Genomic DNA, 24227 nt, shown 5'->3' with positions numbered 1-24227 from the left:
TATTCTTCAAAGAGAAGGAAAGCTCTCAGAAAATCCTAGACATGATGCATAATGGTAAAGAAAATGGGAAATTTGTGAGTAAATCTAAACAGGCATTGTCTTCATATCCATAATACTAGCAATGAGGATGGAAAATAGTGATAAAAACAAAAATCCTGGAAAAAATGTATATATGTCAGGACAGGATTGATGAGAGTATTTTAATGCCCTCGTATTTTCCAAGAGGAGAGTGAAGATATTTTTTTATTTTATTTTATTTTTTTAAAGATTTTATTTATTTATTTAACAGAGAGAGACAGCCAGTGAGAGAGGGAACACAAGCAGGGGGAGTGGGGGAGGAAGAAGCAGGCTCCCAGCGGGAGAGCCTGATGTGGGGCTCGATCCCAGAACTCCGGGATCGCGCCCTGAGCCGAAGGCAGACGCTTAAGGACTGCGCCACTCAGGCGCCCCGAGAGTGAAGATATTTATTAACTTTTAGGGTTTAAGTTAAATATTCTTGTTGAAATTACTTTTTTTTTGTTTTGTTTTTTTTAGACTTTATTTACTTATTTTAGAGAGGGGGGCACAAGCAGGTAAGGGGCAGAGTGGGAGGGACAAGCAGACTCTGCACTGAGTGTGAAGCCCAATGCGGGGCTCGATCCCATGACCCTGACATCATGACACAAGCCAGAACAAGAGTTGGGGGCTCAGCTGACTGAGCCACCCAGGCGCCCCCATGTTGAAATTTCTAAATTGATCACTTAAGAGAATAAAAGAAAGTGCATATAGCTTCCAAAGTGGCAAGAGATAAAATAATGAAACAGAACGAAAAAGAGAGCAGGAAGAAAAAAAGAAACATAGAAAAAAGTGTGAAAAATAAAAAGCACAGAATAAGGAAGTAGAAGTAGTCTAAATGTTTACTAGTAATCGCAACCAAAGCAAAGGGATTAAACTTTCCAGTTAAAAAACAAAGACTGTCAAACTAGATTTTTAAAACGTTTATGGCAGAACTGACAAGCTGATTCTAATATTTATATGGCGGAGCAAGACATCCTGAAGAATGAGAAGAACTCAGTGGGAAGATTTTCCATACCATATATCCAGACTATTATGAGACTGTAGTAATTAAAGTAAAATGGTATTGACACACAGATAACAGAGAGAAAAATGGAAAAGAATAAAAAGTCCACTCAAATATAACCCCCTCGAACTGGACAAATGACAAAGCTAGCATCGGAAATTAGTAAGGAAAAGATTGACTACTACATAAATTTTACTGGAATCACTGATTTTCACATATGGAAAAAATAAAAATAGATTCTACTTCACATCACTCAAGTGCAGACAGATCGAGGACTTAAATATGAAGGCATTTTTATCTTTATGACTTGAGATAGAAAGTATTTCTTAAACAAGACAGGAAAAAACCACGAGCTGTAAAAAAAAAAAAAAAAGATACATTTGGCCATATTAACAGTGAAAACTTGGGTTTATCAAAGACACCACAAAGGAAATGAAAAGCCACAAATAAGAAGATGTTTACAAACTGCAGGAATATGAGTTGTAACATGATGCCCTGATCTTGGTTTCTAAATACTATTGCTCTCCAAAAAGCTCCTTGGAGAAATGGCTGCTTTCTGGGTTGAGCTGGAGAAAATACAAGACGATTGTAGAAAGTCTTCTTATATCAGAAAGTAAGGAAGTGCAGGGAAAAGAAAGAGGACATTTCAAAGAGACGTAGGAACCAGGGTCTTCGTCTGTGACAGATGGATATTAACAGTGACTTCCTCCGTACGATGTGTGCAGAGGGTGAAATGACATAGTGTGAATACAACACTCAGTAAACACTTGGAAAGTGTTCACTTCATTTTGTCCACATAAATGTTTGTGATACATGAAACTTTCTTGCAAGAAATGAGGTAGAGTATCCAGTATTTTACCACAAATTATTTTTTTAAACAGGAACTGCTCGATTATTTTTTTTTGTTTAAACAGGAACTGGTGGCTCGATACGTGTCATTGATTCCTTTCTTGCCTGACACGGTTTCATTTGCCGGCATCTGTGACCTGTGGAGCACATCTGATGTGAGTAGTTCTTCCTCACAGATTTACTAGTTTGCAGTGACTTCATTGAACATGGGCCAGAGGCTTGTATAATTTTAAATTGCAACATTCATTAGTCCTTTTAAAAATCCATTTGGTCATCTGTTTAGCAGACTGAGCTAAATTTTTATTTTTTATTTTGTTTTTTCTTTCTGGTTCCGCTTGACCAAGTTCAGAAATTAAGAAAAAAACATTTGCACAAAGAATAAAAAACATTTCAGAAGTCTTAACACTGATTTATCCTCCCAGTATTACCTTAACAATATCCTAGCTTTATTCATTTAAAAAAATCAAAATTACCTATATTACATGTAGAACTCAAATATTCCGTAATTTATGGGCTTCTTAAGGCACGCCGTGTCATTACTGATTCCATATGTACTTCCTGGTCACCTACCACACGTCAGACATTGTAGTAAATTCGGGCTATGAGCGAACTAAACATGGCCTCTGTCCTCATGGAATCTACAGTCTGTGTATGTTACGTAACATCCAAATGGATCTTCTACGAAACAAAGACATATATTATCACAGGTATTCATTCTGCTTCTGGATCTCATGTGGTACTGGGTTTGCATAAAATTAAACAATATCGCACAACTCCCTTTGAAAGATAGCTCTAAACCAAGGAAATTTAAGTACACTTTAAGTTTTTTGTTCCCCAGGATATTTTGGCAACATAATGTTTATGGTATTAGAGGTAACATTTCCACAACCTCAAGACAGCTAGAGAAAATATACAAAGAACAGAATAATTCATGTGCTCTCCAGGCAGACTGGCTTTACCACTCCCTGGGTATTCCCTCACCTCTCTGTGTTTCCACTTCCTCATCTATAAACTGGGGAGAGGAGTACCTCCCTCAAAAGTTTATTCTAGGGTGAAATAAGTTAATGCATGAATGTGCTTAAAACAATTTGGGGGCAGAGCAGAGGGAGATATGAATAGGCAGAGCACAAATGATTTTTAGGGCCATGGAAATATTCTGTGATATTCTAATGATGGGTACATGTCATTACACATTTGTCAAAACCCAAAAATGTACAACACCGAGAGTGAGCCCTCCCGTAAGTGTGGACTTTGGGTGGTTATGACGTGTCAGTGTAGGTCTATCCGTTGTAACAATCATCCCACTCTGTGGGTAGATGTTGATAACATGTGGGGGCAAGGGTAGATGGGAAATCTCTTCCTCCAATTATGCTGTGAACCTAAAACTGCCATAAAAATATTTAAAAAAGTACTCAACACATAGTGAGCTATCATATATAAATCCAAAATGAAAAGTAAAACTTTGAAATTTGTCTCCCCCACCCATAGTGTTGCTTCTAGAAATCCATGCCATCAGTGTCAGAGAAAATACCATGTCGATTTGTTTGTTTTAATGAATTAGAACATAGTACCAAAATCTGGAAAAAAGATTTTTAAAATAGGTCTTCTACTTTAAGGCACTAATTTTAACAGTGACTTTTTAATTTTAAAAATCCTATATGGCCAATCCAGAATGAAGCAGTCAATCAACACAACATCCTTGTTCTTTTCTTTCTGTCAGCAATTTCTGGATCTCCTGGCAGGAGACGAAGAAGAGCACGCAGTGTTACTATGTAATTATTTTCTCTCTCTGGGGAAGAAGGCCTGGCTCATGATGGGCAGTGCTATTCCTGAGGTAAGACCCCGCAGGCCGGCTCCTGCAAAGGAGTGGAGCTGTCTGAGACGCTTGTGTTACGTTCCAGACATGAACAGTACTAATTTGCATAACGATCCTTTGAATTGCAAGGAAAGTGACCCAGAGATTGCACCGCGGGCAGAGAGCACCAGTGATAAGACATGAAATGGTTTTTAGTGGTACTTGGGCTCTGATCAGTGCTTCGGATTGGGGGCTTTTTTGGCAAATCTGAACCCTTCACCACTCAGAGGCCCCACCTGACCCTGTCCTTTTAGTCTGAGCCCCCATCTGCCCATGTACTAAGAATTTTGATTCCCTCAGTGATCCAGTGCTACTCGTGCTAGGGAAGGGGATCTGAAGAAGTACGGCAAGGTTAGCGATCTCTCCTGTCACGCCCCCTGTTCCTCAGGCATCTGGGACTAACCAGCAGGCAAAGGGGAACACAGCAGACAACCACAGGAGCAAAGAAAAGAATGTTAGCAGCTATATTTTGATATTATTGTTACTCTTATTGGACTGGAGATAACAAGCATTAGAATGTTTCCCCCAACCCCCTGTACATGTCCCTAAACTTTAGGAATGTTAGGTAATTTAGGGTACTGAGTTTGGAAAATTCATATGAATTGAAGCAGCTTATCCAAAGCGTGTATCAAAAGGAGGCTACAGGGGCGCCTGGGTGGCTCAGTCGTTAAGTGTCTGCCTTCGGCTCAGGGCGTGATCCCGGAGTCCTGGGATCGAGCCCCACATCAGGCTCCTCTGCTGGGAGCCTGCTTCTTCCTCTCCCACTCCCCCTGCTTGTGTTCCCTCTCTCACTGACTGTCTCTCTCTCTCAAATGAATAAATAAAATCTTTAAAAAAAAAAAAAAAAAAAAAAAAAGGAGGCTACAAGTTTCCGGGAATCCTTGGGAATTAGGTAGCACGAGTTGCCACTGGGCAGGTAATATCACATCCAAAAACTAATTCATTCTCCATCACCATCTTTCAGGGAGCCTGGTACACGGAAAGGAAAACTAGGCTAGGGAGTCACGAAGCCTGGGTTCAAAGCTCTGCTTTGAGCTGTGTGGCTCTAAGCAAGTCAACTGACAACTCTGAGCTTTATAAGGAAACCAGGATAATAAATTTTGCCCTGCCTTCCCCAGAAGACTTTTGTGAGCACCAAAAGAAATCATACATGTGCAGTAAATGAAAAAAAAGCTCACTGTTAAAAAAAAATAATAATAATCCAATAATACACAAGCATTCTGAGTAAAAAGTTAAAGTACTTTGTCAGGCTCTAACCCCCAGACCCAATCCCACCCCCGAGGTGTATTCACTGCTAACAGTTTGGTGTGTATCTTTTCAAAACATCTTCTATGCATTTACATCATTATAAATGTATCTCAAATACTAGTTACTGTATTAGAAACAGAAGTTGCATTCAGACATAATCAGCCTTCTAAATACTTAATCAACTATCCCTATTTGGTCTACTACACTAGGTGATGCAAGCATTTTGCAAAAATGAACATTTCATTTTAGTTCTTAAATCCAGTGCAACCTAGAACTTCAAACTAATTTTCATCATTAGCCATGAATTTTAGAAATTAGGGGTCCAGCTAAAATGAATTGTGTGTGCAAACTAATCTTGACCTCAATTGTATAATTAATTGGAAACTGTTTTAATGATTATTTTCTTTCAGGGTCCAACTGCTTATGTGCTAACTCGGGAGCAAAGTCACTATTTAATATGGAATCCCTGCACTGGACATTTTTACGGACAATTTGATACATTCTGTCCCTTAAAAAGTGTGGGCTGTTTAATAGGTCCCGATAATGTAAGTATTACCTTTTGATGACTGTCCCTTTTTTTTAATTGACCTACTGATATAATATTTTATGTATCAAAAAATTTATATAAACATACATAAATAACAGTTGAAGAAATTTATGTAAACATACATATGTAACAGTTGAAGAAAATTTATATAAACATACATATATAACAGTAGTGTCAAGCACAGTGGCAAGACTGTCCTAAACAATAATTTTTGGTTGAATTAGTCACCTGATCTAAAGAGAAGCACAATGAGGTTAAAGAATATAGAACTTAGATTCAGACGACCTGAGTTTATGTCCTGGCTCTGTCCTCACTTGTCTCTTCCAAAATAGAGTTTATAAGCACCTAACTCCAGTGTTTTGAGAACTAAGTGAGGAAATTTATCACTTGAGGACTGGGTCCCTCTCTCCCTCCCTCCCTTCTCCCCCCCCTTTCCTTTTTTCTTTCTCTTCCCCCTTCCCCATTCCCTTCCCTTTTTAAAGAGAGACTCCTAGTACCCACCAGGTGATGGGGGGCAAACTTAATTATGAAGGGTACCATGGAAGACAGTGGTTAAAAACATGAGGTATGGGGTTGGACTACCTGAGTTTATATTTCACCTTCACCATTTACTAGTCGTGTGAGCTTGGGAAAATTTCTTATGTCATACAGCCTCAGCTTCTTCATTGGTAAAATGGAGGTAATGGTAGCAATTCCGCTGGAGAGTGCTGTGAGCCGTGAATGAGATGATTGGTGTAAAGCAGCTAACACACAGGGACAACTCTCTACTGTCTGTTATGCTTGTTTTATCATCAGCATCTGTCTTAGTGGTCTGAATTTTATGCATCTGTCAGAAGAATCATTTCAGCATGCATCCCCAATGTGTTTTTTATTGAAGTACAATTAACACACATTGTTATATTACTTTCAGGTGTGCAGTATGATTCAACAATTCTGTAGAGTACTCAGTGCTCATCTCAATAAGTGTGCTCTTGATCCCCTTTATCTTTTTCACCCATCCCCTCACCCACCTTCCCTCCAGCAACCCCCAGTTGTGCTTCTGTATTTAAGGGTCTGTTTTTTGTCTCTTGTTTTGCTTGTTTTGTTAAATTCCACATAAGCGTGAAGTCACGTGGTATTTGTCTTTCTCTGTCTGACTTATTTCACTTAGCGTTACATCCTATGGGTCTGTCCATGTTGTCACAAATGGCAAGATCTCATTTTTTTCTTTGATTCAGTAATATTCCATTGTATACATGTATCTTCTTTATCCATTCATCTATCAGTGGACATGGGTTCTTTCCATATCTTGGCTATTGTAAATAGTGTTGCAATAAACAAGAGAGGTGCATATATGTTTTTCAAATTAATTGTTTTCATTTTCTTTGGGTAAATACCCAGTAGTGGAATCACTGGATCATATGTTGATTCTATTCTTAATTTTTTGAGAAAAAAGTAACTGTTTTCCATAGTAGTTGTGCCAGTTTGCATTCCCACCAACAGTGCACAAGTGTTCCTTTTTTTCCACATCTTCATCGATACTTACTGTTTCTTGTGTTTTTTATTTGAGCAATTCTGACAGATGTGAGGTGATATCTCATTGTATTTTTGATTTGCACTTCTCTGATGACTAGTGATATTGCCAACTCTTTTCATGTGTCTGTTGGCTGTATGTATGTCTTCTTTGGAGAAATTTCTGTTCATGTCTTCTGTCCATTTTTTAATTGGATTACTTGGGGGTTTTGTTGTTGGTTTGGTGTTGAGTTGTGTAAGTTCTTTATATATTTGGGATACTAACCCTTTATTGGATATATCGTTTGCAAATATCTTCTCCCATTCTGTAGGTTGTCCTTTAGTTTTGCTGTGTCCTATGCTGTGCAGAAGTTTCTTATTTTGATGTAGTCCAAGTAGTTTATTTTTGCTTGTGTTTCCCTTGCCCCAAGAGACATATCTCGAAGAATGTGGCTACAAGCCAATGTCAGAGTAATCACTGCCAGTGCTCTCATCCACGATTTTTATGGTTTCAGGTCTCATATTTAGGTCTTTAATCCATTTTGGGTTTATTTTGTGTGCAGTGTAAGAAAGTGGGCCAGCTTTTGCATATTTTCCCAACACCATTTGTTGAGGAGACTGTCTTTTTCCCATTGTATATTCTTGCCTCCTTTTTGAAGATTAATTGACCATATAAGCACGGGTTTATTTCTGGGCTCTCTATTCTGTTCTGTTGATCTATGTGTCCATTTTTGTCCCAGTACCATACCATACTGCTTTGATTACTACAGATTTGTAGTATATCTTGATATCTGGGGTGAGATTCCAGTTTTGTTCTTCTTTTTCAAGACTGCTTTGGCTATTTGGGGTCTTTTGTGGCTCCATACAATTTTAGGATTATTTGTTCTAGTTCTATGAGAAAAAGTGCTAATGGTATTTTGATAGGGATTGCATTAAATCTGTAGATTGCTTTGGGTAGTATGGACACTTAATATTTGTTCTCCTAATCCATGAGCACTGACTACCTTTCCGTTTGTGTTGTCTTCAATTTCTTTCATCAATGTTTAATAGTTTTCAGAGTACTCCTTGGTTAAGTTTATTCCTAGGTATTTTATTATTTTTGGCACAACTGTAAATGGGATTGTTTTAATTTCTCTGGGTTTTGTTTGTTTGTTTGCTTCTATTTCATTTTTTCTGCTCTAATCTTTATTATTTCCTTCCTTCTACTGGCTTTGGGCTTTTTCTTCTTCTTCTTCTCTTTCTAGCTCCTTTAGGAGTAAGGTTAGGTTGTTTATTAAAGATTTTTCTTGTTTCCTGAGGTAGGCCTGTACTGCTCTAAACTCCCTCTTAGAGTAGCTCTTACTGCATCCCAAAGATTTTGCTTTTCATTTTCATTTGTCTCCATGTATTTTTTTAAATTTACTCTTTGATGTCTTCGTTCAACCATTCATTATTTAATAACATGGTATTTAGCCTCCACCTGTTTGTGTTCTTTCCAGATTTTTTCTTGTGATTGATTTCTAGTTTCATAACTGTTGTGGTCAGAAAAGATGCATCATATGATCTCAGTCTTTTTGAATTTTTTAAGACTTGTTTTGTGGCCTAATACATGTTCTATCCTGGGGAAAGTTCTATGTGCACCTAAAAAGAATGTGTATCCTGCTGTTTTTGAATGGAATGTTCTGTATATATATCTATGTTGGGTCCATCTGGTCTAACATTTCATTCAAAGCACTATTTCCTTGTTGATTTTGTGTCTGGATGATCAACCCATCGATGTAGGTGTTGTGTTAAAGTCCCCTGCTATTATTGTATTACTGTCAACTTTTTCCTTTATGTCTGTTAGCAGTTGCTTTATGTATTAAGGTACTCCCATCTTGGGTGCATAGATATTTACAATTGTTATATCCTCTTCTTGGATTGTCCCCTTTATCGTTATGAAGTGTTCTTCTTTGTCTCTTGTTACAGTCTTTGTTTTAAAGTCTATTTTCTCCAATATAGGTATTGCTACCCCAGTTTCTTTTTGCTTCCATTTGTATGATAAATGTGTTTCCAACCCTTTACTTTCAATCTTCATTGATGTCAGAAAAAAATCATTTGAACATGCATCCCAATATATGTATTTTCGTTTATAAATTCTATCTTTTTATTTGTGCATCAACATATTTTTACATTGTACACAGAAAAAACTCTTAAAAATAAAAAGGCATTAGAAGATCTAATATTTTCTCCTTGTATCTCTGGTGTGTGCACCCTACTTTAAAGATCACTGGTCTAGGGGCACCTGGGTGGCTCACAGTCAGTTTAGCATCTGGTTATTGATTTTGGCTCAGGTCATGATCTTGGAGTCGTGAGATCAAGCACTGTGTCAGGCTCCACACCTAGTGAGAAGCCTGCTTGGGAGTCTCTCTCCCTCCCTCTGCCCCTCCCCATCAGCGTGCTCTTGCTCTCAAAAAAAAAAAAAAAAAAAAAAAAAAAAAAGATATATATATCACTTGTCTACCCTTTAGGGTTACTGCTAAAATTAAGAGAGAATATATGGCACACACCCAACAAAGTACCTGTCTTTCATAGGTGTGCAGCAAATGGCAACTATTATTAATTACGAGTGTGAAGAGCGCTGTGGAGTACCATTCTCATGTTCATTACTCTTTTAATTAAAAGCATTATAATGATCTTGAACGAGCTGCTAAGCTCCTCCTATGTTTAAAGAACCATGTTAAGGCCATTTGTAACCAAGCAGAGTCAACAGGCAATGAAAAAGCCCTCAAAGAGCTCTGTCAAAATTATTATTAGTTCTCAAAACAATTACTGTGCAGTTGACTAATTACATAAAGCCCAGGTTTTGTGAGGAAGAAAGACCTCCCCCCGCCATTAACAAGCAGCACGACAGCAGCTCATGATGTTGGGCGTCCTTCATGGCAGCTGTTCCAAACCTGCTCTAAGCTTGACCTCTCTTGGTAGAAGACCTCACCCTCACTTAGTTGGCCTGATACTGTGTGCTCTACAACCACTGCCCTCTGCTCCACCACACCACTTCTCTGGATTGTCAGCCTTTCTCCTCTTGTACTCCTTTGCCAGGAAGGAAGTGTCTCCCTTTTCTACCCATGTTTGTGTTTCCATTTTTACTGCAAGACATGCCTCTACTCATGATTCCAACTTGCCCCTCTTTTTTTTCTCTTTCTCTACCTATCGATATGCTCAAAAGCCCAACAGTCCTAAAATACAGGCATATCTCATTTTGTTATGCTTCATTATATTCACAGATACTGTGCTTTTTACAAATTGAACGTTTGTGGCAATTCTGTGCCAGGCAAATCAGTCGACGCCATTCTCCAACAGCATTTGCTCACTTCATGTCTCTGTATCATGTTTTGGTAATTCTTGCAATATTTCAAACTTTTTCATTATTATTGTATTCGTTATAATGATCTGGTATCAGTGATGATAATTCACTGAAAGCCCAGATGATGGTTAGCATTTTTTAGCAATATTTTTTAAATTAAGGTATGTACACTGTTTCTTTAGGCATAATGCTATTGCGCATTTAACAGGTAACGGTATATTGTAAACATAACTTTTATATGCACTGGGAAGCCAAAATATTCATTTGACTTCCTTTATTGGGATACTCACTTTATTGCAGTGGTCTGGAGCCAAACCACAGTATCTCAGAGGTGTGCTTGTATGCTTCTGCCGACCCAGATATACCCTAAACTACCACTGCCCCTCCTTCCTTTGCTTCTAAAATTCTTTAATTACTAATTATATCCCCTGCTTCTATGTTCTTGGTAAACTCAGACTTTAACCCTTTTAATAATCTAGCTCCTCTTCCCTGACATCCTATAGAAATTCAACTCTAAGAAGTACCATTGTCTTGCTAATGGATAAATAAATCCAGTGGTTTACTCTCATCTTCATTCTCTTCTCCTTTTCTATGGCACATGACATGACTAATACCCTCTTCATGGAAACAAAACAAAACTTTCCCCACCTTGGTTTACAGATAAAGAACTGTTTGGTTTTCATTTTCTCTGCAAGAGTTTCTTAGGTTTCTTTCACTGTCTCTTCTTCCCATCCCTTAAGAGTCTATGTTCCCTAAGAGTCTACATTTAGATTTCTTGCAGGACCACACCTATTATTATTTTTTTTAAAGATTTTATTTATTTATTTGACAGAGAGACAGCCAGCGAGAGAGGGAACACAAGCAGGGGGAGTGGGAGAGGAAGAAGCAGGCTCCCAGCAGAAGAGCCCAACATGGGGCTTGATCCCAGAACTCCAGGATCACGCCCTGAGCCGAAGGCAGACGCTTAACGACTGAGCCACCCAGGCGCCCCCACACCTATTATTATTAACTGTAACTCTATCTAGGCTATCCAGACAGAGAAGTTATAATCCTGTCACTAGCCCCAGAATCTTTCTTTACTGAATTTTCAACTGTCTAGGAGACACCCAAGTGCTTTACCAAAATCTCAAACTTGGGAGCACTTGGGTGGCTTAGTCAGTTGTCTTAGTTTCAGCTAAGGTCATGATCTCAGAGTCCTAGGAGAGAGTCCTGCCTTGGCTCCATGCTCAACAGGGAGTCTGCTCAAGGATTCTCTCCCTCCCTCTGCCCCTCCCACTGCTCATGCACAACTTCTCTCTCCCTCCCTCTCTCTCTCTCTCTCTCTCACTCTCTCTCTCTCGATATAATAAATAAATAAATCCTTTTAAAAAAATCTCAAACCTGGCACATCCGAAACTCAAATCATTTATTTCCCCCTTGCCTCCAAAACCAGCTCCTCTTCCTGGCTTCTGGTTTCTGTGGATGTCAGTAACCCAGATTCAGTCCTCAGAATTGTCCTTGATTTTCTCTCTCCCTTACTTCCTCCTACTTCTATCCTATTAAAAGATACCAAATCATATAGATTCTACCCATTGTGTTTCCTAGGCCATGCCGTTATTGTTTCACCCCACATTACTGGTTAATTATAAATAACCAAATAAACAATCTCTCCAATTCAATCAATCATTTGGTACACTGATGACTAAGTTTCTGAACATTCAGCTTCACCATTCTATGGCTCAAAAAGTATTGGAGGTACCTCACTACATACAGATTTAAGAACAAACATCTCACCTTGGATTTCAAAGTCCTATATAATCTGACCTCAACTTTTTCCAGCACTATTTCCCACCAATTTTCTGCATATTCCCTACCCTAAGGCCAAACTGTAGTTCTTAAAGACCTTGCCTTCTTAAAACAATTTGATTTGAATTCCAAGTTTCAAAGCCTCCCTAACCTCACTGGCTGCCATTTCTCTGTATCCTTTGCTGCTTTTTCATTATTTCTCCAAATCTGAAAAATCAGATCCTCAAAGTTCAATCTCATCAAACATCTTTTCTCTCTATACTTCCTCCCTGGGAACATATATATGCTGTTCATCCCCAAATGTGTCTCTGCAGCTCACCTAGTTCCCGGAACTTCAGACTCAAATATCCAACTACCTACTCACCATCTTCACACAGATGCCAGACCTACATCTCAAACTTAATATGCCCAAACCTGAACTCTCCATTTCCTTTTGCAGTCTTTCTGATCTCAATAAAGGGCAATTCCATCAGTCCAGTTACTTGGGCCAAAATCCTTATAGTCACCTTTGATTCCTTTCTTTCTCCCACATCCCATTCATCAGCAAATACTATTGGTTTCATAGTACATCCAGAATCTGACCATGGCTCACCAATTTCACTGCTACTATTTTGATCCACACTACTGTAGCTCTTGATTATCCGACATAGCCCCCTAACTGGAGACTTCACTATTTGCCCTTACGCCCTTGGGTCTAGTCTCAAAACAGCAGAGAACGTTAGTGTGAAAATGGAAGACAGACTATGTCACCCCTCTGCTTAAAATACTCTTTAGAGTGGCTTCCTAGCTCACTCCAAAATCAAAGTCTAAATCTTTAAAATAAGCCACAAGGCCTTTTATGACCTGACAAGCCACCCCGCCACCCTCCCCATCCCCCACTGAGACATCTCTTACCTGCTCCAAATCGCTCATTCCTCTAAAGCTACCGTCCTCCTCACTGCTCAACACATCTAGCAGGTTTTGCATTTGCTGTTTCCTCTGCACAGATGACCTTTCCCCTTACTGGATATCTTCATAAATTTCTCCCTCACTTCTTGCATTTCCGATCAAATGTCATCTTTCCGGCAAGAATTTCCCTGCCCATCCTGAAATTTCATGCCTTCCCATGCTTTCTCCACAGCCCTTGTGCAGTTAGCTGTTGCCACGGTAAAGATAGTAAAAACCCATCCCCAAACTAAATGGCTTCAAATAGTTATTCTTATGAGTCTCTGGGTCAGCTGGGACAGCTCTGCTGAATTCACGTGTGTTTATTTTGGGACTGGCAGCGACAATGGCAGAAGTACAAAAAGGCAGACAGAAACATACAAAGCCTCTTAAGCTTAGACTCAGAAGTTACACACTAACACTTCTGTCGGCCTACTGACCAAGCATCAAGGAGCAGGGAAATACATTTCCACCCTTTTAGTGGGAGGAACTGCAAAGTAACATGGCAGAGTGTAGATATAGGAAGGGGTGAAGAATTGAGGTCAGTGATAGAACCTACTGCATCATGTAACATCATCCGAAATCCCATATATATACTTATTTGTTCACATTATCTTCTCACTAGCTACTGCATAAGGATAGGAACTTTGATCCGTTCACTACTTTATCCCTCCCGGCTGAAACTGAGCCCAAACGTAGTAGATACTTGGTAACTATGTTGAATGGACAAATTTTCCACTGATGCACACAGTCATTCAATATGCCTACTATGTGCCAGAAGCTATGCTAAACACTGAAGATACAGTGGTGAATAAGGCACATGGCAAATGTCCTCAAGAAAATGCCGTATCTAGGGAGGCGGCAGGTGGATGGACAGGCAATTATTAACAATGACAAACACCAATAACAGTAATAAATTTAACAATTACTGAGTACCTACTATGTACCAGGCATTGTTCTAAGAGGTGAATTAACTAATTTACCTCAACAACCGTGAGGTAGGTATTATTATCCCAGTTTCACAGAGGAGGAAAATGAAGTACAAAGTTGTTAAATAAATCATCCAAGGGATGCTTGGGTGGCTGTCAGTTAACCGTCTGCCTTTGGCTCAGGTCATGACCCCAGGGTCCTGGAATCGAGTCTCACACCGGGCTCCTTGCTCAGCAGGGAGCTGCTTCCTCTGCTTGCTGCTCTCCCTGCTTGTACTGACAAATAAATAAAATATTTTTAAAAAAATCATCTAAGGTCACACCATTAATAAATGTTGGAGCCAGAATTCAAATCCAAGTGGACTGATTCCAGAACCATATGCCACATGCCTCAACAAGACAGGTGCCATTCAGAGATTACAGAGTGCTGTGGGAGGAAAGAGGTAGACACCTAACTCTTTCAGGCAGCTAGGAAGAACCAAGTTAGGAAAAGCCAGACTGAGAAAGGAATAGCCTTGTCTATCTTCTAAAAAGTTTTAATTTTCTTACCAGAACTATCTTATTTCATCAACCTACAATCAGTGGTAAGGTGCACCTCAACTTCAGATATACAAAATATGAAAAAGTGGCCAATGACCATTTTATGATGCCTCTGATTGTAAAATGCATGCTGGTTTAAAAATCAAAATATGCAGAAAAAAAAAATGTGCCCCCTGCATGTCCTCTTGCTGTCTCTCGGCCTCCTCTATACATACATGCATACACACGCATGTATATGTATCTGCTGCCATTGATGCTAACGTAGCCTTTTCTTTTTTAGATCTGGTTTAATACTCAACGATACGACTCCCCACTACGGATAAATTTTGATGTCACCAAGCCCAAGCTATGGAAATCTTTCTTTTCAAGAAGTCTTCCATATCCTGGCCTTTCTAGTGTCCAGGTATATAATTATTTTATTTACAGTGTAGACAAAGGGGTTGCCTGGGTGGCTCAGTCATCTAAGTGTCTGACTCTTAATTTCAGCTCAGGTCATGATCTCTGGGTTATGAGATCAAGCCCCGGGTAGGGCTCCACAATAGGTGTGGAGCCTGCTTAAGATTCTCTCTCCCCCTCTGTCCCTCCCACCCCACCCCCCCTTAAAAAAAATGTAGACAAAGTAGTAAGGAATTTGAAATCATTATACTGCGTAGTCAGATATTTTTTGACCCTTAATTCTACTCCTAGATATTCAGTCAAAAATAATGTTTTTCAAACTTAGTTGAGCCGAACTCACAATAAGAAATTGCCACCATACCATGAAAGTATATGTGAAGTTTTGATATGATGAACCTCAAAAAAGTACCTCAAAATATTTAATTTCTTAAATGCTGGTCTCTGAATTCACTCAATTAATGACTGAATTTCACGACTGCTATTAAAACATGAATCAAACCACAGGGCATGATCCAGTAGGGGCTCATAAAATTAATTTAGAGGGCAGTGGCAAGACTTAAGTAGTAAGCATGAATTTTACTAAAACTTCTGTTTAATTTGTTAGCTATATACATATGTATGTGTATAGTGAGTGTTAATATATATTTTTTACTGTGATCCAGACATTTCCAAAAGAAAGGTTTAAAAAACAGTGCCCTACAGAAATTCTTCCATGTGTACAAGGTGACACAAGATTTTTTATAGAAACATAGTTTATGATAGCCTAAGAACTGGAATTACAGAAGGGACAAATTATGTAGAGTACATAATGGAATATTTTATAGTAGTTACACAAATCAAACATTAATAAATCTTAGCACTCTAAAAATGTGGATGTTATTATCTCTAAATACATTAAGGGAGAAAAGGCAAGCTGTGTATTCATGGTATAAAACTATTACATAGACTTGTCAAATCACTACTTTGTACACCCGAAACTAATGTAACATTGTGTCAACTATACTTGAATTAAAAAAAAAAATTATAAAAAGTTTAGAAAACACCCAAACCAAAACAACATATTGTTTGGGGATACATAAATCTGTAATAAAATCATAAATGCATTTTATTAACTTGCCTATCTCCACCAACTGTGATGTGAACACCAGGAGGGCAGGATTTTTATTCATGGATATATTCCCATCACCTATGAAAGTGCCTGGCACACAGTAGATACATGTTGAATCAAAGTGCTGAAACACAAATTCAGGTCATAGCTACTTCTATGATGAGAGAGAAAGGAGACGAAATTAAGAACTACACAGCACTATAATTTATTTGTGATCATGTACTTAAGGTGGGTCATGGGTACATTGGTAACCATGATACCATCCTCTGTATCTGAAGGAATGTCCCAGATTTCATAATTTTTTAAAAGACTTAGGAAAGAATGGATAGCTATTCAAATTAAGTGTTTTCTAGAATTTCTGAACGATTTTCTCTTTTACAGCCAGAAGAACTAATTTACCAGTGCACAGACAAAGCGGCCGCAGCTGAGCTACAAGACAGGTCATATGATACCCATAAATCCACATGCAATCTGTCACCAGGAGTGTAATACCAAAGTAAACAATTCTCAGCCTGGATCAATAATTCGAGCAATTAAACTTTAGTTCATGTCTATAGACAGATACCAGATACAGATGTGATTTCTATATCCCATAGCTCAAAGGGAGGCCTTCGCATCAGCATGGTGCGCAACGAACAGAAGTGACCTCCAGCAACGATAGGTAGTTCTCCCAAAACGTCGCCTCAGATGAGAGCTCAGAATCACATCATGGGTCTTGTTCAGACCTATCATAATCCTCAGCTTAATTAAATATGCCTCTTTTGTCCAATTAGTGGCTTACTGAGCTTCAGCTAGTTTATAAATCTAACACATGGAGAAGGCTGGTAAGAGTCCCTATAATCCTTATAACCCTGTAAAACAAAACTTTACTCTTCTGGTTTTGCAAATGTGGAAACCAAGGTTCAAAGGCGTCGACATACTCGTTAAGTGTCAGAGGGGGCTTCTGAACCCTGTCAAATCTTTCTGATTTCAAAGTCTGTGTGCCCTTTCTACTGTATCAAGCTGTGTAATGAGCAGCATGTCAAATACTCAAGAATAAATGTGACCCTTTCTAAAGTATTATTACTAGAAGACTCCAATTTATTCTCAATTTCAAATTTTAAATAGTCTTACTGGAGATCCCTACCTAGAACAACTAATTCCCCAAAACGTCTTTGTTTCTTCTGATAGTTTCAGGATACTATTAATTAGACCCACATTTTTATTTATCCAGTATTGATGAAATACATGGCAATTCAACCATACTCTTGCTCAGATCATCTTGAAACCCAGAACAAAAATACGTATAATGTGCCAAATGAGGTGATCCTAAGCAGTGGGGAGCTGGCTAGGTCCCCGAAATCTGTGCATTTGGTTAGGGATGCTCAAGAGGCTTTAGAATTGGCAGGGTTTCAACTCAAACCTTAGTTTTCCCTGCCCTTGTCAAATCACTCACCCTACCTCCAATTGTCCCCACATAAGTAAATTGAGACAATATCTCCCTCACAGTCACTGTTAGGATTAAATAAAAATGAATAGAAAGCATCTGGTAAATAGAGGCTCAATAAATGTTAGCTATTTTCCTTTATTTTGTGTTTGCAACTTAATTTTTGACATCTTGCCTTGTAGCTAATACGATAGGTATTGGAGCTTTAGGATGTAAAGTTTCGTGATGATGGATATCCTAAGAACAGTCTTAAGGAAATTCAGATAAATAATCCTCATAAACAGAAGTCACACCACAGGGTAAAGAATCAATATGCACCATTAAAAGCCCTACAAATATTTAAGGCTTTCAACATAAGCTATCCCTAGTGAATGACAACTCCACCTGAATCCCCACTGCATTCAAACTGTATCTTTGTTCACAAAGGTCACACCTGCAAAAAATAGAGCTTCTTTTTTATAAACAGGATTGAAAAAATACTAAAAGAAAAAATCATGGACTGGAGGCCACGCCATCTGACTAGATGGAACAGATACTGTACCTCCGCTCTACGGCATTTCTTGCCTGTGTTAGAAAGAAGTCGAGGAGAAGACGTAGAAGATGACCACAGAGCAGAGCTGCTCAAACAGCTGGGGGACTATCGGGTAAGTACAAATGGCTCTGAGTCTGTGGATTTCATTTCAAATGGGAAATTGCTTGGTAATGGATTTTTAGAGAATCAAAACGACTTTGCTCTCCACAGTACATACATGAAGCAGCATAGAGTAAAAGATGTAATTAAAAGTTCAAATCTCAGTAATCAAGCTATTATTAAACAGTAAAATGCCTCTATAAACTGAAAATGCTGTAAGACTGTGAAATGAAAATACCTTTAATAAAATGCATTTCAAGAGTATTAAATACAATTAAAACACCTGGATAAATCGTATTAGACTCAACTGTGCATAAAGGTGAAACCAACTGCTCTTGATCAGTTTTAAGGATATGATTTTATAACTAATTGCTTTTCAATGCTAAGAAAAATTCTCATTAGATATGTCTTCTCCACTGTCTGTCAGTAGTGCTGTGTGGATAATAAAACCTAGAAAGCAGTCTCAAATTAAGACAGTAAGCCTTGTTGGCTAAACAGCGTGAAGTCAAGTTGGACATTTAATTCTATTCACTAAAATTGGGTTTTCAGGGGCGCCTGGGTGGTTCAGTCGGTTGAGTCTGACTCTTGGTTTCAGCTCAGGTCTTGATCTCAGGGTCCTGGGATCAACCCCCAAGTTGGGCTCCGCACTCAGCAGGGAGTCTGTTTGAAGATTCTCTCCCTCTGCCCCTTCCCCACTTGTCTGTCTCTAAAATGAATAAATTTTAAAAAATAAGTAAACTAGGTTTTCAGCTAAGACGTCTTCAAGTAACAAACTTAATTCAAACAGGCTTGAGCAACAAAAAGAATTTATTGTCTTATTTAAGTAAAAGTCAGAGGTGAGTAGCTGTCAGAGCTGTGCCACTCTTCTGTAAGTCTTCCCACTTGCCCTCCTCCATATGATGGCACCGTCCTCAGGCTCACTTTTTTCATGGAACCAAATGGCTGGAACAGCTCCAGGCAGGACTCACATCTGCACATATTGTCCAAAGCAGGAGAGCACATCTGTATGCCATCATTCCTAGCAAGTTTCCTGAGATGCGCTTTGATCACATGCCCATCCCTACAGACCAGTCACTGTGGCCATGGGGACAGAATGCGTTGATTAGGATTAATCCAGAACCCTGGAATTACATGGCTTACTATGCGAACTAGGGATCACCAGGCAGAGGGAAGGGAACAGTAGAGGGCGGCTGGGTGCTAATAGCTGTCTTACACACCAAGTCAATATGCTAGCAGCTGAACAAAAAAGACATTCGGCCCCTCTCCATTTTCTGTATTGCTAATATATAAGCTAAATAGAAAAGCAGAACTAAATAAATGACTTAGAGATGCAGAAGGAAGATAAGAATATTAAGAATTGTATATGTTTAAACATGGAGGAAAAATACAATGAAATCTTCAAGCTTCACTAATGACTACAAATCTTGGTTGTTTTTCCCTTCAGTTCTCTGGATTTCCCCTTCACATGCCCTATTCTGAACTGAAGCCTTTAATTGAAGCAGTGTATAGCACTGGAGTACATAATATCGATGTTCCTAATGTTGAATTTGCTTTAGCTGTATATATCCACCCATACCCCAAAAATGTTTTGTCTGTCTGGATTTATGTTGCCTCCCTTATTCGCAACAGGTAATTTTTTCATTGTACACTTTTCGTATCATGTAAAAACTGTAATTAAGGTATGAGAATATTTTTGTGATATTGATCACATCAGAAGAAATTTGTAAATAATGAAATAAAATTATCATTATTTTCAAAGTAAGTGTTATTTAGTAGTCTGCCTTACCTCTTACCACTCTGACCCCACATTTAATCAAGGCTACCCAGAGTCCCCCCTCACACTAAGAGCTCCCCACCTCTGTGCCTTTGTACTTACCTTCTACTTGGAGCCCTCCTTCTTTGCCTGTCCAGCAGAATACCCATCATACTTTTAAGACCCAGCAAAACAACACAACTTCTCTGGGGGAAGGAACAACTTTGTGATACAAAATTTTTAACACCAAATACCTCATAAGACCTTATCCTATAGAAATACTGAGCAAACATGTACATGTACAGAAATGTGCCCATACAGACACACACACACTCCTATTGAAACAATATAGTACTGGGTCGGGGGGAGTATGTTTAAACATTCACCAAAAGGGAAGTTGTTTAAAAAATTAATACACTGCTATGGACTAAATGTTTGTGTCTCCCAGTAAATTCCTATCTTGAGACTCAAATCCCCTATGTAATGGAATATTTGGAGGTGGGTCCTTTGGGAGGCAATTAGGTTATGAGAGTAGAGGCCCTGTGTTGGGATGAATGCCACTGTAAGAAGAGACAGGAGTGAGTTTGGTTCCTTTCTTAGGCCACGTGTGGATACAATGAGAAGAAATGGCCCGCTGCAAATCAGGAAGAGAGCCCTCACCAGAAACCAGATCTGCCAGCACCTTATCCCTAGACTTCCCAGCGTCCAGATATAGGAAAAATAAATCTTTGCTGTTTAAGCCACCCAGTGTATGGTATTTTGTTACAGCAGCCTAAACAGACTAAGACAAACACGGCTACTATTATACTGAGCCTTTAGAAGGTATTAAATGTATGTGCTGACATGGAAAGATACATACAAAACAGAAATGTACAGAGCAGGATTTCTTAACAGAAGCACTACTGACATTTTGGGCCTAGTAATTTTTTCTTCCTGTGGAGGCTGACCTGTTCATTAGAGGCTGTTGAGCAGCATCCCTGACCTCCAACCACTACAAGTCAGTTGCATCCTTTCCTTCTGCCAAACTGTGACAACCAAAATGTTCCCAGACATTGTCTAAGGTCCTCTAGGGAATAAATTGACTCCAGCTGAGAACTAGTGATATACCTGAAACAGGATCTCACTTAAAAAAATAAAAAATAAATTACGGAAAAACATTCACCTTTTACTTTATTCCCTTTTGTCTTCCTCTATCAGATTATATTACAATTATGTGTCTGCATGCCTCTGATACCTCAACTATGAACTCTTCTTCAAGGAAGAGTTCAAGTACTGACCTAGAATAGTCATTACCAGGCAATACCCTGTCATTATAAGGTATCCAGGGACGAGTTACTTATCCTCTCTGCTACTTATTTTCCCCACATATAGAATCAGAATGATCACATTACTTACTTCCTCTCACTGGTTAAACAAGTCAGTATATGTAAGTATAGGTACTTAGAACACTGCCCAGCGCTGAGCACCTGATGTCTGTCAGGCAGCCCAAAGTAGTTCACATAACTTGTATTTTATTCTAAGAATGAACAGTTCCAAAAATTCATTAAATCAACCACAAAACCCAAGGTAAATTTAAACCAAGTACTTATACTGTTTCATCAAATACTAACTATACCCTGAAGTTAATGTATAAAAATTAAATGTAAATTACATTGTCGATCTCCCCATGCAACTAGAGAGGAAGAGTAGAAAAACAGTGAGTCTCCATAGGACGATCTACTGACACACTGAAGTCAGTGTAGTCCGAGACTGCCGGGTCCTATTTAATGGTCTGCTAATATCAAGCAGCACAGGACAAGCAAAAGGAAGGCACCTCAATCACCTGGTACCTCTGAGGATACCCTGCTCGAGTCAGTTAATTTTAAAGAATAACATTTAAGTCAACTCCTGAAACATCATTGAATCATTATCAAAATTTCTCCCCCAAAAATTACTGTTTTGTGACTACATGGAGGATAAACTTGAGTCCTCACTTGATGACTCAGGGAGAGGAGTACAGATGAGTAACTTTACTTACGATTCATGTAAATACAGATAAGATGAAGTATGGAGTTGGATGGACTCACTCCAGAAGAATTCTTGTACTTTGTTTTCTTGAAATAGTCCCTGATATGAACTTTTCAAATAAACTTTATTCAACACTTAAGGAAATGAAAACAGAGTAACTACAAGAGAATCAACCTTACAAAATAAAACTTCGGACCCTGTAGTGCTCACTAAGCTTAGATTTCCTTTCAAGTTCTCTAAGGGAATCAAGAAATCATTTCTTACTTTGTGCTTATGCCAGACTTTTAAAGAAGGCTTGGTGCCACAGTGCCACAAAAGCCATGACTACTTATACCTAAGAGTTCTAAGTTCAAAGGTAAGATGGTCTGCTCACACAGCTGCCTTATCCTACATGCAAGAAATATTTTGCAAGTGTCAACCGTGACACAATGAGAGAGCCCTGACCAGAGGCAAAACTTCAGAGAGAGCCATTAGAAAGGTGCCCCCACATCAGACTTGGTCTCCCCTGGAGTGTTTAATTCAAATATTAGTGAGACTTAAAAGATGGGTGGATTCTCCCTGTTCATATTCTCATCAAATGATTCTTCCCTCATCTTTCGGCAGCTCTGTCTCAAACGAAGTTTTCTTAGCCTGAACTGAAATCTGCCTACCTTAGTCTGTACCTTTCCTACTCCACCTATCCCTCAATAAAACAAATAAAAGAATACCTGGGACAACAAGTAACAAGACTTCAAGATTAATTCCTCTTCCACAGCCTTGCATGCATTTCCAAAAGTAGATGGCAGGCTGCCGACTCTTCTCTTCAGGACATAAAAATAATATATAGCATTATATAAAACTGATTCAATATGTGCCTTTCTGAATGATAGGTTCCCCACTCCCACTGTCTCTTCACATAGCAATGAAGATAGGCATACACATTCGGATTCTGACTACTGCACAATTAATTTCAAAAAAGGACAATTCAGCTCAACAAAATTAGATATCTGTCTAAAACTACCAGGATCATCATTTCATGGGAGCACAAAAGAAAATATTTAGTTCTATTTATTTTATACTAACATAAACCTGAACTGAGATTTCTAACAGAAATCAAAACACCAAAAAAATTATTTGGTAAAGTCCTCAAAGTAAATTTTATTGATACATTTCTTCAAATGATTGTGGAATTTTTAAAAATCCCTCCCAAATTTGACAATTTAGGGACAGTGGTAGGAACCGAGAGTATTTGAAGAAAGCAAATACAAATACATTGGTACTTTGCTAGCTCACTGAGCTAACACCAAGAAGCCAATTTATTCTATTATCCTAAAGAATCTTATATGTGGGTATGTTTGAATTGGCCCTCTGAGAATTGTTCAAACAAAGGAAACATTATGGAAAAAAGACTGGTTTTCAAAATGTGCAATCTTTGAAAATAAAACTTCAAAAATGTGTATTTGAAAAGATCTGCAAAGCTTGGTACAGTGTTTATATATAAAGAGAACCAATAACCCCATTGGCTTTAAAACTCAAATTAATCTAAAAAATACTTCAAATGGCATGGCATTAGTGACATTCTTTTCAAAGCATTCCATTTAAAAGAAAACTGATAAAACTGCCCTCACCCTTTTGAAAAGATCTAATCCCTTTCTAAAACAAAAGTATGATTTGCAAGAGAAACAACACTGTACAATCGACTGGTAAATTAAGATTTCTGAGGCTGTAAGAAATGGGGCCAAAACAAGTCACACTCAAAAAGGGATGGTTAACACAAGAAATGTGCTATAAGTAAAGTGCATGAAAGGAAGCCTGCTCAGCTAAATGAAGTAGACAAAGGTCAGGAGTCAAGGGTCATTCGCCAGAGCGGCAGCAGGCTCGAAAACCACACTGCAAATTCTGGCATCCGCTGGCGGTATCAGCATGAGGACCTGTATAAAAACAGAAATGTGTGAAAGGAGGAAATTTCTTAGAAATCACATGAAAGTGCTAAGACATTTGACTTTTTTTTTTTTACTAGCAATATGTTTATAACATTTATATTGTAATAATTTATCACAGAAGTAAAACATCCCAGTGAGTGTATAAAATATTAGACACAGCCAACAGCAGCAGCTCTACTTTAACTGGTCCAAAAGCTAAATGAAAGAAGAAGGGAAAGAAATAATTTTTTGGCAACAATCTTAACAAACTAAAAATCTAAGACAAAAAGATAACCCACAGAAGCAAGACTGCCGAGCTAACTTAACAGATTTCTTATACTCAGAACATCCTTCCTAGAAATATACTTAGGACAGAAACAGCCCCCTCCATAGATCAGCTAAAGAATCCAGTATTGAGCAATCACAAAAGCATTACAGTCGAAACTTAAATA

At 38.5% G+C, this 24227-nt stretch overlaps 2 protein-coding genes across 7 annotated transcripts in view; one reads left to right on the top strand and one right to left on the bottom strand.

The window, feature by feature from the left end:
* The window catches only part of CC2D2A (coiled-coil and C2 domain containing 2A), a 132766-nt gene extending 112156 nt beyond the window's left edge, over window positions 1-20610 (top strand). Inside the window, exons 31-37 of the mRNA XM_040625335.1 lie at window positions 1975-2064; window positions 3630-3743; window positions 5423-5557; window positions 14834-14956; window positions 16439-16497; window positions 17950-18127; window positions 19559-20610. Of these exons, the coding sequence (XP_040481269.1) occupies window positions 1975-2064; window positions 3630-3743; window positions 5423-5557; window positions 14834-14956; window positions 16439-16497; window positions 17950-18127; window positions 19559-19747 (888 nt within the window). The 3' untranslated portion in view covers window positions 19748-20610. The remainder of the gene's footprint in view (window positions 1-1974; window positions 2065-3629; window positions 3744-5422; window positions 5558-14833; window positions 14957-16438; window positions 16498-17949; window positions 18128-19558) is intronic.
* A 2381-nt stretch (window positions 20611-22991) lies between these two features.
* The window catches only part of FBXL5 (F-box and leucine rich repeat protein 5), a 54041-nt gene continuing 52805 nt past the window's right edge, over window positions 22992-24227 (bottom strand). For all 6 annotated transcript variants that reach the window (XM_040625331.1, XM_040625333.1, XM_040625332.1 and 3 more), the window contains one exon: window positions 22992-23784. In XM_040625331.1, the coding sequence (XP_040481265.1) occupies window positions 23708-23784 (77 nt within the window). In that variant the 3' untranslated portion in view covers window positions 22992-23707. The remainder of the gene's footprint in view (window positions 23785-24227) is intronic.

Source organism: Ursus maritimus, unplaced genomic scaffold (assembly GCF_017311325.1).
Source record: "Ursus maritimus isolate PB19 unplaced genomic scaffold, ASM1731132v1 scaffold_8, whole genome shotgun sequence".
In the NCBI taxonomy this organism is placed as follows: domain Eukaryota; kingdom Metazoa; phylum Chordata; class Mammalia; order Carnivora; family Ursidae; genus Ursus; species Ursus maritimus.
This window is presented reverse-complemented; position numbering and strand designations above follow the sequence as displayed.